General features: G+C 35.2%; 2 protein-coding genes across 2 annotated transcripts; one reads left to right on the forward strand and one right to left on the reverse strand.

The window, feature by feature from the left end:
* Positions 1-26: 26 nt before the first annotated feature.
* Positions 27-8,551, reverse strand: LOC145899533 (nuclear RNA export factor 1-like). Its single transcript, XM_082988373.1, has 18 exons — positions 8,095-8,551; positions 7,519-7,726; positions 7,086-7,193; positions 6,739-6,829; positions 6,587-6,670; positions 6,214-6,318; positions 5,716-5,781; positions 5,040-5,198; positions 4,670-4,777; positions 4,492-4,601; positions 4,215-4,251; positions 3,696-3,814; positions 3,269-3,423; positions 2,955-3,113; positions 2,531-2,594; positions 2,159-2,258; positions 1,802-1,954; positions 27-1,315 (listed from the first exon to the last, which is right to left on the reverse strand). Exons 1-18 carry the CDS (start codon positions 8,132-8,134, stop codon positions 1,277-1,279), a joined length of 1,905 nt encoding a protein of 634 aa, XP_082844499.1. The 5' UTR covers positions 8,135-8,551; the 3' UTR covers positions 27-1,276.
* Positions 8,552-9,639: 1,088 nt separating this feature from the next.
* Positions 9,640-13,242, forward strand: LOC145899535 (phosphoserine phosphatase-like). The gene is made up of 6 exons (XM_082988375.1): positions 9,640-10,375; positions 10,451-10,585; positions 10,800-10,945; positions 11,056-11,152; positions 11,310-11,361; positions 13,103-13,242. The coding sequence occupies exons 1-6, from the start codon at positions 10,239-10,241 to the stop codon at positions 13,208-13,210; spliced, it is 675 nt and encodes a 224-aa protein (XP_082844501.1). The 5' UTR covers positions 9,640-10,238; the 3' UTR covers positions 13,211-13,242.
* Positions 13,243-13,276: the final 34 nt, after the last annotated feature.

Below are 13,276 nucleotides of genomic sequence, written 5' to 3' on the forward strand. Positions count from 1 at the left end.
AAGCAAAGGTCATCCTGATACGCATGACGGGGCAAGTTTTTTTTTTATTGAAAATGCGAAAAACAACAACACAGATTTACAAACGAATTTAAGCTAAAGCCAGAAAAACTTTGTTTTTTATTACGAAACAGTTGCGAATGAATTTTTCCATGACGATTTTTCAAGTTTGTAAGCAATGCGTTCAAATAATAAAAATTGTGCAAATTCAAGCAATTTCTTTTCAGTTTTCAACTTTGGATTTTAAAGGCACCATACCAAGCACGAAGTTTGCATTTCTCTTCATTGATATTTTAACACATGTTTTCCACAGACATAGTTTTCGACATATACAAGGTTTCCAAAACTGGATGCATTACAAAACATAAACAGTGTTCTTTTTGGGACAACTGGGTCCAGATTTTTTTTCATTTCTATTAAACGCACCAGGTGCCTTGGAAGTTTCGGTAATTTTTTTACCAGTTTTCGCACACTTTACATGAACTTTAGAACAACCACCAAAACACCACACAGAAATAACACAGGGGGGAAATGCTCTTGTTGTAGTCTGTTTTTTGCCAGCAAGGTCGACTATTAGTCCCCTTAATCCCAACCCAACCCTTTTACCCCTTCCATGCATATTCACATGTATTCAGTCATTGGTAAACAACCAACATTCCTTTCCATAAACTGAGCCAATTATAATGGTCTCAGTGATTTTCACTTCTGTGCATTGAGCCCGATGAAACATGTTCATTTTCAGGACTCTTATTGCCATATTTGGGCGTTGTACTTTTGTACATTGGATATCGTGCATGGATATTTGAAAACAACCCAAGAAATTTCCTAGAAATCTAAATACGTGGGACCCCGAAGGCACAAAACTGACCACAGCAAGTAGTACATGTCAAAAAAAATAACAAACGCAATCATAGAACAATTGGGTAGAGTAAAAAAATGAGGGTTTTACCTTGATCAAGTGTTTTTGCCAGAACGTGCATTTCCCCCCTCCAACAGACAGCAATAAAATCACTAAAACTGAGATTTTTACACAAATAAAAAAGTCGAAAGCACATGCAAAGAATGAACATGTTGTGTCTGGAATTTGGTATTTAACAAGGACACTGCACAGAACTGTGCCAACATGGTCATACTTTGCACACAAATTAAACAATGCAAACAGGAATCCCTGCCAAATACACAGACAGTAAAAGTCCATTTTCCTCCATCTTCTTTTCTTCAACCAGAAAATCCAAAGTTTTATTTTTGGTAAGAGTTTTATGCAGTGTCTTGTTGGGAGTTAGTGGGTGAAAGCTTCTGCAGGTATCTTGCCTCCCTCCTTTAAATGAACCATGTTACATTCATGCTTACTATTAACCAACAATGGTTCGTGGTTTATACCCAAGAATATACAAACAAACGCCGAAACAATTTCATATGATTAAAGGATAACCAATTAATTAATATGTCACAAAATTATTCTTGCTATTTTCCCAACAATCAATTTCGTGTGATTTAGGATATGCAACTAACTATTATGCCACATAATTTTTCTGCCCATTTCCAGACAATCTGATAAAAAAACATATACACGAAGCCCAGAATTGAGTTTTAAGAAAACAACAGGGAGAAAAATGAATTTACAATATTTGAAAAACGTTTGCTTCAAAATGCAAATTATTTTCATGTTTGGGTGTTTCACAAAAAGCATCTTTAGTTCTGATGTCTTCTGACATAAGATTTTCTAATTCTTAAATTCGTATCAATTTCTCAATCTGTCGTTATTTAATTAAAGAAAACTTTAGGTTCAGAGAGGAAGAAATACCTTGAGTTGAATGAAGGTCTGACCAGCCTTGGTGTAATCCCAGTTATTCTCAGCTAAACACTGCTCTGAATAAACCAAGTTCATTCCAGAATCTTTGGCAAACCTGGCCACTATTTCCACATGGTTAGCAGGCTTGCTGGACGTAGATGGTACCTATACACCACAAACAGAAATGAAACCAAGTTTAGCAATCACATAACACTGTAATCAAATTTCTCATGAAGGTTTTGTATGTCGTCTGTTAATTTACATCATATTCTTATTATGTTTTTATTTTATTTTTATTTTTTAACTGCAAGAAAAATTGAACCAAGGATCTGATTTAATTCTGCTACGTTGTCGAAAATAAATACTCACAGATTGGGCTGCTGGGGTTGCAGGTTTGGGCTTTTTGGCTGCAGCCAACTCACTTTGCACAGGATTTCTAATTGAAAACTGCTCGTTGATGATTTTTATGCTGGAATTAAAACAATTAGGGTTTTTAATGATTCAAAATTTTTTTGTCACAGAATTTATGACAAATTTCAGAAATGCCTGCAAAAGTTTTAGACATTTTATTATTTTTTTTAACATTTACCACCTTTTTTTTTCTAAAAAATGGTATAACTTCTGATTAACAAACATGGAAGAAAATAAGCTATCAAAATACTTTTAAAGAAGAAATCAAATTTGTTCAGGTGTGTAATGAATACAAAGGGAATATTATCTCTGCCCGCCAAAACTTTATACCTGTTGGCTGATGCCTGGCAGACAAAACTTCTTGAGAATGCTCGGATGTTTCCATACTTTCCACCTATTGAAAAAAAGTTATAGTATCTTAGAAATGGATGAAACTTGCCCTTAATTATACTCCATACATTTTCTCTTTCTTATAAAGTGCTTGCCTTGTCCTTATACTTATTAAACTTATCAACTACATTTTAAATCTCTTTAAACGTGCTATCTTTAAACGACTTTAAATAACACAAAAGTGTTTTCATAATAAAGCAGAAATTTTAAAGAGCAGTTTTAGTATTACCTTCTTTAAATGTTTCTCTTAAGATGAAACTATTACATTGATTTTAACCATTTTACATTGTGCAGAAACTTTAAATAGTTTAAAAAGATGAATTTGCAAGGCCTAGAAATTTCATATTAGCTGTAAAAGCTGTACCTTCTTTAAATGTTCCTCTAATGATGAAATTAACAATTGAAGAGGTGACCAACGGGACGTCGATAGAGAACAAGTGGAAGTGATGGGTAGACGAGGGCAGTTTCTCAAGTTTTGAGATAATTTTACTCCGAGTGGAAACAACTGTTGCCATTTTCTGACCTAACAAAAAATATGTTAAAATTTTGGAAATTTCAACAGTGAATTGTATTTATTGAAAATTTGTGCATTTGTCTGTTACGCAAAACAACAATTCACCACACATTTAACGACAACTATAAAAAAAATTCTATCCAAATCACAGAAATGATGCTTACTGCTTTTCTTGATAAGTTTAAGATTTCTTGAAAACTCGAAGTAGTTGCGGAGTGGAGGGCCTCTTGGGGAGGTGGGCACAGTTAGAGTAAATAATGCATCTTCGTGGTAAGCTTCTGCAAGGTCTGATCGGGTACCATCGAAACATTTGAAATATCTAAAATTCGGCACATTTTAAATTATTTCGTACTACTATTGATGCCAGGCCTATTACAATTTAAAATAGACTGCTTTTCCGGCATAAAAATAACAAATGTCGGAAGAATACAGTACATTAATTTTATGCGAGAAGACCAGTCTATTTTAAATAATTTCCAACACAAAACCACATGAATACTGTTCAAATATTTTTAATATGGCATTTTTTAAGGGTTTTGAAGCCCTAAAATTCAGTTTTTTGGTTAAGTAACTTCTAAAAACGTTACTTACGTTTCAACAAAACTCGTTATTATTTCTTGACCATGATTGGGCAGAAAGTTTTGTACGGACTTGGGGAGGGCTTCATGGTCAACAGCAAATTTGACTGGTGGGGGGAGAGATTGTCCGTCCTAAAAGACAATAACTTATCACAAAAGCAGTTGATTATATTATTGAAGTAACACAAGACCATCATGTTACTGTTTTATACAGTTGACTGGACTTTAAGCTGCAGATGATTAATTTCCCCATCTGCCTCATTTACATACAAGTCGCAATGCTTTGGCAAATCCTTTGCAAAATTATGCAACCAAAATATAGTGTTGCCTTGCATTAAATGCGTCACAAGGCATCACCAACTTCCTGGTTGCAACTAAAACTGCATTATAACCAATATTTATGCTAGTGGAATAACTCAAACTCAATTATTGGTTTCAATTAATCTGTTCTTCCAGCACAATTAAACGAATTATTTTATTCCGTGACTTTCGCCTGCTATAAACCAATTATTTGTTTAGTTGAAATACTTACAAGTTTCAAAACATTGGGGAAGTATTCTCGAATGTCACTGAAACAGAACAAAATACAGGTTAATTTTCCCCCCAAAAAAAGTTGGTATATCTTAAAGCTGCTTTTGTCAACTAGCTAGTTATCGGCTTAGTTTAGACTTTAAACAAAAAAATTCTGACAAAAAACAAGAACAACTTGGATTTATGTGATATTTGGAGAAGTGTGACTTACTCTGTAAAATGAGATAAGTTTGCACACAAGTCAGCATTTTTTGCTGTGTAATTATTACATTATGTACCTGATATATGAAGATTGAGATTCATACTGGGCACACATTGGGTTTTGGTCAAGAGTCAGTTCCACAATATCACAGTGTTTCAACGACTTGAACTCATCCAAACGCTTGATCTGGGGAAGGAAAGATCAGCTTATATATGGAGTGGACAATGGGTGGCAATATTTACAACTAAATATACCTGGTTTTTTGACAGATTTAGTTTCTTCAGGTTGGGGGTTTGTTTAGTGAGGTAACTGAGGCCTTGCAGTCGTACAAGCCTGTTGTCCGATACATCCAAGGAAACCAGCTGTGGGCAAAACAATTTATAATAGTTTACATTTGTCATGCTACAGTGTTTTTGTGTAAAGCTGAAAAATTGATCAGACAAGTTTATTATCCCTACACAGTAGAGTATTACAAGTTCATCATTGGTAACATTAGGTTTTCAAGAAAAAATTACTGAGCTTCATTTATAACCATACAAACTTTGTCATCGCTTTTACAGTAAAACAAAATTTTGAGGACGAAAATGGTGTATTGATCAGTTAAAACATAACAAAGGTTCTTACAGATGAGATGTGCTGTGCAATAATTTGTGCCACTGTGTAGATATGTGCAGGGTCGCCTAACTTTACAAAAATTCCATTTGGTTTGAGGTCAGGATCAAGAAAGAGAGCAGAGCAATCGAGGTGTTGTCCAGTGGAGTTGTATCTCTTGCTTAAAACTTCCTGCAAGAGTGAGTAGATAATGTATCAAGCATTTTTAAGATTTTTACTATTATTAAAAAGTTTACTGGGCTTCTGAAATCAAACTGGTAGGCTTAAGTTTAAATTGGTCATGCAATAAAACACAATATGTTACAAATCAACACATACTGCAGGTAAGTCGTAACACTACAAAGAAAAACAACAGAAACATTTTGGAATTGTACACGTAAATAAACAATATGTGTGGGTGGGTGCAACCACTAGACAATTTTAACAATAGCTTAGGATGGCATAATAAGTGGATGCACACAAAAGAACTGGTTAACAACATTGCATACAGGCTCGCACAAAAGAAACTTTTGTGGCTGTTCGGTAATAAATCCCAATTTGTTAAAAAGTAACCGTTCAGTGTCACTACTTTACCCCACAGTGTCACTACTTTAGCCCTCATCATTGTTGTTGGTAAAATAGGACCGATGTCGCACATATAATAAAATTGTTTTTTGGTAATATTTGTAGGTTCACACACAATACTGACCTTTAACTTAGAAACTTGTGTTTCCAACAAAGGTGCATGTTGACATGATCTCATTAAAATTGTTATCTGAAAAACATACAAGAACAACAATATGACTCACCTTAAATTATTTAATAAAACGTCAAACATTTCAAGAAATTAAAAGTAGATGACAAAGGAAACCCTGCCATTTAATACAAAACTTTGAAAACAGATTTTTACCCAAACCTTCCACCACATTCTTGATTTAGTTATTCTGGATACATCCAGATTTGTTCAACTAAACTCATGCGACAAAACTAAGTATTTTTTAACACAGGCGCCTATATATGTTTATGATTGATGAGGCCTTAACTGTATTTTGTTTCACAATTTAAACAACACACTTATATGTTACTGACTTAAACCAATTTGTAGGCTACAAAATACAGATACACATTCATTTCATTTGATCTTGGACCTATTCCGAAAGTTACCAACAGTATTGTTCATCAGAAAGAAAAAAATGCATCAACTTACGTTATCTCCATTCGGTGAATGAAGTTTTTTCGAGCAACTTCTTATTGATTCAGCTGCTGATCGATCATTGAGGAAGAATGAAGAGTTCTTGTCATCAATGTGGTACTAAATTAAGCAATAACAAAACAATATTCACAATTTTTAAACAATTACTGTTGTACAGGGATGTGTGTTTTTAGTTGGTAAACTCATATATACATGTTTTTGTTTTTATTTTACCAGAAACAAAACTACAAAGTGGTTGAAAAAAGAATATGGATCCTATTAACTTTAACAATCCAACAAACAAAAACACTGAATCAAAATAAATAACGTTCACACACACATAATTAACTTAATACTAATAATTGTATAGCATTCCACAACACACTACCTGAACAGGTTGGTACTGAATGGAATTAACAGTTTGTAGTTCTTGGTGCAACCAGGCTTCGTCAATATATTCCCCATCCAGAATCTGAGATGGTTGGAATGGTGAGACCCAGTCCAGATCCATGTTAACCATAAAAATAATGTGCTACTGACCGTAACTTGATACCAGTTATCCCTTGGTTGACGTTGGTATGGCTGTTTTCTGTTGTTGCCACGGGAACTAGACGGCCGAGCATAAGGGTTGCTGGAAACAATAGACTCAGTAAGATTTGTAAATATTTAAAATGTGACCATAATTTTGATGTTAAAGCGACATGGTAGTCCATGCCTACCAAACAAAAATGTAATTTCTCCTACCACTACTGACAAAGGTGAACCCGGTAAAAAACAAAAAACAACAGAGCACTTTATTTAAGCACACTATCCAAAAATGCACAATAAATCTGATTTAATTAAAAGTTTGTGCATTTTCGACACAACCACATTAAAATAAAGCTTACAATCTGCTTGGTTTGGCATCTCCTTCCATGTTAACATCCCCATCTTCGTCTTCTTGGTTGTCATTATTATCACGGTTGTATGGAGTGGAATAGGAGCCTCTTCCTCGACTGCAGAAGTAAATTTCAACTCCATAGGGAGCTGCTATGGGCATATTTGGGCTGGTCTAACTTTATTCTTCTCATTGTTTTATGTAATTGCAGCTATTTTGTGTGCTCAGTCATGAATAGATTTGGTATTGATGTTTGCCAATTTATTAATGTGGATTTTGGTGCTGTGAACTTCTTTTTTATTTTAAAACACACTCCCCAATGTTTCGAAGATGAATATTTTTAATTCCTATGCACAGTCTTGCATGAAATTGTTTCAAAGAAATAGGCCATTTACTTTTTGACGAAATACAGGCAAGGCTTATTAGTTGAAGTGGCTACTTACCCTCGTGCACCCCTGTCATTATTATACCTTCCACCACGACCTCCCCGATAACCAGAGCGACTGTTGTTACCACGGTAACTGCCACCACTGTGATTACGCCCTCCTCCTCTGTACGACCTTCCGCGCCCCCCACGGCCCCGTTTCATAGGCCCAGTGCGGTCATCGTGTTGGGAATAACCGCTTCCGTTGTCGTCGTAGTAGTCATTTTCTGTTTTATTAAATGGTTTAAGTCACAAACTTAAAGAGAGTCACAGAAATTCAACAGTTTATACAATAAAAACAAAGCTTTTGCACCCTTTAGTAATGCCCCCTTTATTCAATAGGTTTGACAACCAACAGCCAACTTAGTACTACAACTACCACATAAATATGTCAGTATGGATGGGATTAGAATCATTTTGACCATCCAGTTTTACTACGACATTTGCAAACCTTCTACTCATAGTGTGTGTTGGACACCTCTGTACCACAAACAGTAAAAATGTACAATAATTAGATTTACACGTAACAAATAATTTGCTAAAATAGGTACAAAAGTTGTTACAGGAAACTTTTTATTGACTAATTATACTCAACGAATTGTATATTTTCCTCTAAATTTTCCCCGGTTTGACATATTTCCACTGATATAACAACACAACCAGTTTTTGTGTCTATACCTATAGGAGAAAACATGATACACATAAATAGTTATTACATGTAAAATAAATGTAAGTGAACCACAAATTGCTGAAGATGAAAATGATGATACAAGAACTTTATTAAAACAGAAGCAAATGGTTTTGTCAAAGTTTTAAGCAAGAATAACAATTGATAATGTTCACAAAAGCAGTAAATGGAAAAGCAGGAAGATACACACAACAGATTTTTTGCACATATTAGAAAATGAGTATATATGTGGTGTTAGCTTCATTCATTATGACAAAAGCTGTAATATAATTTTAAAGCGCCATTTCAACATCACTAAAGTCCTACTTTGCATGAACTAGATTTAATTTTTGATATATATGTCTTCGTTGAATCAGTGTGCACAGTATTTATGAGACAATTGCAACTGGCATTTCAAAACAGATAATATCTTGGTGATTCATTTGCAATTCCCATTTTACGATTAGTTTGATATCAGGATAGAGAGCTTTGATTGGTAGGGTTGCAGAATAAGTACTGGTTGCACCCGCAGCTATGGGACAGTCAAGTCCACTGACTCCACCTTTGCAGGCATCTGTAACTGTTAGTGGAAATGGAACAGCGATATTATGAATTATTCCATGAACCACTGCAGTCGCACTGGTAATTTCTTCTGAGTTAATAAAGGTGGCATTGATGGTGTAACTCTTGCCTTTTGTCAGTTTGCAAGCTGATCCATCTTGACAGGGAAAGACTTCAATTTTCTTCAATTTAGCAAACTTTGAGCCGCAGTCTTTGTATTTCACAGAAGTACATTCAGAAAGGGCAAAGCAGGCAAACAACAATATTGTAAGTCGGAGAAGCATGACTATCACAAGAATAATGTATGCTAAACAAATTTACCCAAATAATATCTGACAAAAAAACAACCATTGTACGATCTTTAACCAACGTTAACGTTAAATTTTGTGAACAAAAGCATTACTATTTAACATCTGCACAACTATCAAGCTAAAATGTTATTATATCCCGGGTAGACCGTCTGCTTGAACTATTAAAACTTACTGGAAAACAATACAATTCGTTGGCGACCATTTCTTATAATTTTCCTTTGTGAAACAAAGTTCATGTACTTCTGTCATGTGCCTGTTTGACAATTAAAATTTAGCTTAATTGCTTGATAAAGCGAGAACTTCCTCCTTTCTAGGGCTTGGTTTTAATACGCTCGCCGAGTCTCTGTTGTTGTGTAACAAAACGAACCAATAATCAAATGGAATTTTTTGTTTCGGAGCAAAGGTCGCGTTTCTCCCTTTCTCCTGGCGTGGTCATCATCACGCCACTTCTGTTCAGGGTTGCCATTTGGCCGTGTTCACGGCCAAATTTTTGGCCGTTTGAAAATCGGCCTGGCCGCGAAAAAATCGTTTGGCCGTAAGGCAGATATTTGGCCGAATTTCACTTGGTACTATATGAATGCACAAAAGGCATTGCTGGTTTCAGGTTATCAATAGATTTGTGGACGATTGTGTTGTCATAAATATGTCTCCGAAAAATTGTTACGTCATAAACTAATCTTGACTGAGTTGGTAAAGAATTATGTTGCAATCGTAATGTTTTAGCAACATAACCGGTTTTGAAACCACTGATAAGCATATAGATAACAGTGTTTTAAACATACAATTTACGAATTTATTTCCGGCTATATAGTCGTTTCTGTAGAAATCATCAAACTTATAACGTGATTTGGCCGAATTTTGGCCGTAAGAGAAAAAAAAATTGGCCGTCAAGTGTTTTGACCATCTGGCAGCCTTGCTTCTGTTGTGCCGGCGTGACGAAATGTTTTAAAACTTTGAACTTCAAAGCGACAGGAGGCTTTTGCACGACCAAGGATTCCACAAGAACAAGAATAACAATTAAAAACAATTATTTACCCATAAAAAAAATTGTGACAAGAAATAATAATTTATGTTGAGGTTTTAAACTTTTTCATTTATTCGCTACACACATAAATAACAACACATTGTTTTTCAAGTGGTGTTCTTTTTGTTTGTGTTGTTCCTATTTTACTTGCCGTGAATAAAGTTAATAACTTGGAAATGGATAAACTGGACATAAAAGATATTTTAAGGCAGGCTGATGCAGTATGTCTAGATGTGGATAGCACTGTCTGCAAGGATGAAGGAATTGATTCCCTTGCTGATTATTGTGGCGTTGGAAAACAAGTAAAGGATTGGTAAGTTCCTTCCAAAATATAACTAAAATATTTCTGAATTGTTGTTTCAGCACTTATAACAACATTTGTTCAAAGGACCAATCAAGCAATGGGAGGCAGTGTTACATTTCAGGAATCATTTAACGCTCGATTGCAGATAATCAATCCGAGTAGAGAAACAATAACAAAATTTCTTGAAGGTCATCCACCCTTGCTGACCCCTGGGGTAAAGTATGTCTTCTTCTTTTTTTGGTGCATGTCTTGCATAGTTAATTTTACTTGCGACATCTTTTGTTAAAGTGTGTATTCAATATCAGGAGTAAATTTATCACTGTTATACCTTGTTTAGCCAAACATCCAGAATCCAATACTCCTTTAAAGACAGATTTTTTTTACCCCATTCACAAAACCAAGTGGTCCAGATTTATCATGTATTTATGTGCAGAGAATTTGTGGCCCTTTTGAAAAGCAAACATTGTGCAGTATTTCTTGTGTCTGGTGGAATATTGGAATTAATTGAGCCAGTTGCTGCCTTGCTTGATATTCCAAAGAAAAATATATTTGCCAACCGTCTAAAGTATTTCTATTCTGGTACATCTCTAAAATATATATTATTTGTATTAAGTTTTTTGCTTTCAAATGTGTTTCGTTGTTTAAATGGAATGCAGATAAATTTTGCAAATAAGTGAATAAATTTTCAGGTGAGTTTGCTGACTTCGATAAAAGTTGTCCCACTTCAAGATCGGGGGGAAAGCCTATTGTGGTGGAAAATTTAAAAAAACAGTTCAATTATAAGAGGTTTGAAAGATCAACTTTTTTGGGAAATTATCCATTTGAATAAATTACAATATCTTGAAATGTCAATTGAAATTTGTTGTTGAACAATTTATTTTGCTTTGTTGAAGTGAAAGCAAAAAGTTGATAAATTGTAAACAGTGTTAAACAATTCCATTAGATTGGTGATGATTGGAGATGGTGCAACAGATATGGAAGCCTGCCCTCCAGCGGTATGTTGAAGTTTTTTCATTTGTAGTAAAAGCTGTGTACAACATTGTTCATAGAGACAAAGAACCCATCTCTATTCCCAATTAAAATAGGTTACTTTTACCATTGTTCCTGCCAATGTGCAATTGATGGTATAAAAACTAAAACAACGGGTAATATTAAAATAGATGTGCAGTATCAAGCATAGGCGTCGATTTAGGGGTGACATGTCACACCCCTCACAAACAAACAGGGGTGAAAACGTATGTATTGTAACCCCTGGTTTCATTTAAATTAGTTGTCAGAAAAAACACATACATGCGTTAAGCTAGTTTCAAACGACCTGTATTATCACCTTCACTATCAGGACAAACACAAGTGTCTCGTCGATTATTGTTACGTAGCGCAAAAGTTGCGGCATACTGGTAAGAATCGGCATTGTTGCGTAATAGATTTGTTTGTCACTTCATAATTACTAAATCTACAATAGACCGAGTGAAACAAAAATGTCCCGCTTTCAGTGAGGGGTTCGGAATTAAAGTGTTTAAAACCTAGTGATATGATATTGTAACATACGTCACAGAAAACAGTGCTTGTATTGCGTAACGTTTTGCGTGTGTAACATACGTCTCCTATGCTTATGCCACGTGATATCTTGAGGCGCTTGAAGTAATATAACAAAGAACATAGGTGTGATGTGACATAAGCATAGGAGAACATTTTGTGTGGTAAACAGGATGTTAAATGAATCACTTTACTCGAGAACATTCGATGAATTTATCATATGGGCGCAGTATGGGATTGTGCAGTGCATGTGCAAAGCGCTGGCCTCTGTGACGTATGTTACACACGCAAAACGTTACGCAATGCAAGCACTGTTTTCTGTGACGTATGTTACAATATCATATGGTTCAGTGCAAAAACAAAGTGACGGGAAACGGAATTTGCGTCGTTTACCTATGTTTAGGGCGATACGACTGACGGATGTTTTTTGCGTGTTTCCAAAACCTGGAAAGGTCACCCTTAATATTTTACAAAAAGTTAAAAAATCGACACCTATGGTATCAAAGGAAATATACATACATGGGGCGAGATGCCAGTAGCATCCATACAATGTGGTTTGGAGAGTCATAAGCCTAGAACACTACAATATTGAGGGGGTTCTGAACCCGTCTGTTCATGCTAAATTATTCTGGCATATTGACTTGTAGTTTTACAAACCCCAAAATAAATAAGTTGTTCAATAACTAATCATTTACAATGGTAACAACTATGACATCCTACATCAGTTGGTAAAATTGAAGGCCATGCTCGCCGATTAAACGCTTGCGTTGTATTGCGCCGGTTAAAGTTTCTCGTGTCGGCTACGTCGGTGCCTCTAAAAACCTATTGTGGGCATGGTAAACACTGAATGCATAATCACGTGATACCTACGATGTCTGCATGGGTTTTAGAGGCACCCCTGCTGGTTGCTCAACCCTTGCTTAATACCCTGATATTTGGGGGAAATTACTTACCCGAGCATGTTTTTAAACGAACACTAGCGGGATTTTGCAATCATTACGTAACAACTTATCTTATTAAGAGTCCTAAGTTGGACGTTAGGATATTCGGAATTATTACGTGCGTTAGATATTTTATACTTGTTTTGAATAAAATACGAAAAATACGATTGTTATGTTAGGTTGTAGTCGCTTAACTTTTTCCAAATCTTTCGAAATACATTTAAAATTGATCATTTTAATGGAACTATTGCTTTTTCAGGATGCGTTCATTGGATTTGGTGCAAATGTTCAAAGGCAAAAGGTGAAGGAGAATGCAAAGTGGTTTGCCCTTTCTTTCCAGGAAATTATTGACGTTTATGTGGAATAACACTGGGGATGCTGTATTACGAATTTCTGTAGTTTAATTTAGACATTTTGCTTAATATCTATGCTA

Source organism: Ascidia mentula, chromosome 4 (assembly GCF_947561715.1).
Source record: "Ascidia mentula chromosome 4, kaAscMent1.1, whole genome shotgun sequence".
Classification (NCBI taxonomy): domain Eukaryota; kingdom Metazoa; phylum Chordata; class Ascidiacea; order Phlebobranchia; family Ascidiidae; genus Ascidia; species Ascidia mentula.

Bases quoted from the DNA above. Each gene is read 5' to 3' on its own strand.
- LOC145899533 (XM_082988373.1), bottom strand. From the start codon at position 8,134: ATGTCAAACCGGGGAAAATTTAGAGGAAAATATACAATTC. The intron at 4,778-5,039 runs GTAAGAACCTTT...TTTTGCCCACAG, and splicing joins TTGCACAGCACATCTCATCT to CTGGTTTCCTTGGATGTATC. The intron at 4,252-4,491 runs GTACATAATGTA...GTTCTGTTTCAG, and splicing joins TCTCAATCTTCATATATCAG to TGACATTCGAGAATACTTCC.
- LOC145899535 (XM_082988375.1), top strand. From the start codon at position 10,239: ATGGATAAACTGGACATAAAAGATATTTTAAGGCAGGCTGATGCAGTA. The intron at 10,586-10,799 runs GTATGTCTTCTT...ATTTATGTGCAG, and splicing joins TTGCTGACCCCTGGGGTAAA to AGAATTTGTGGCCCTTTTGA. The intron at 11,153-11,309 runs GTTTGAAAGATC...CAATTCCATTAG, and splicing joins AAACAGTTCAATTATAAGAG to ATTGGTGATGATTGGAGATG.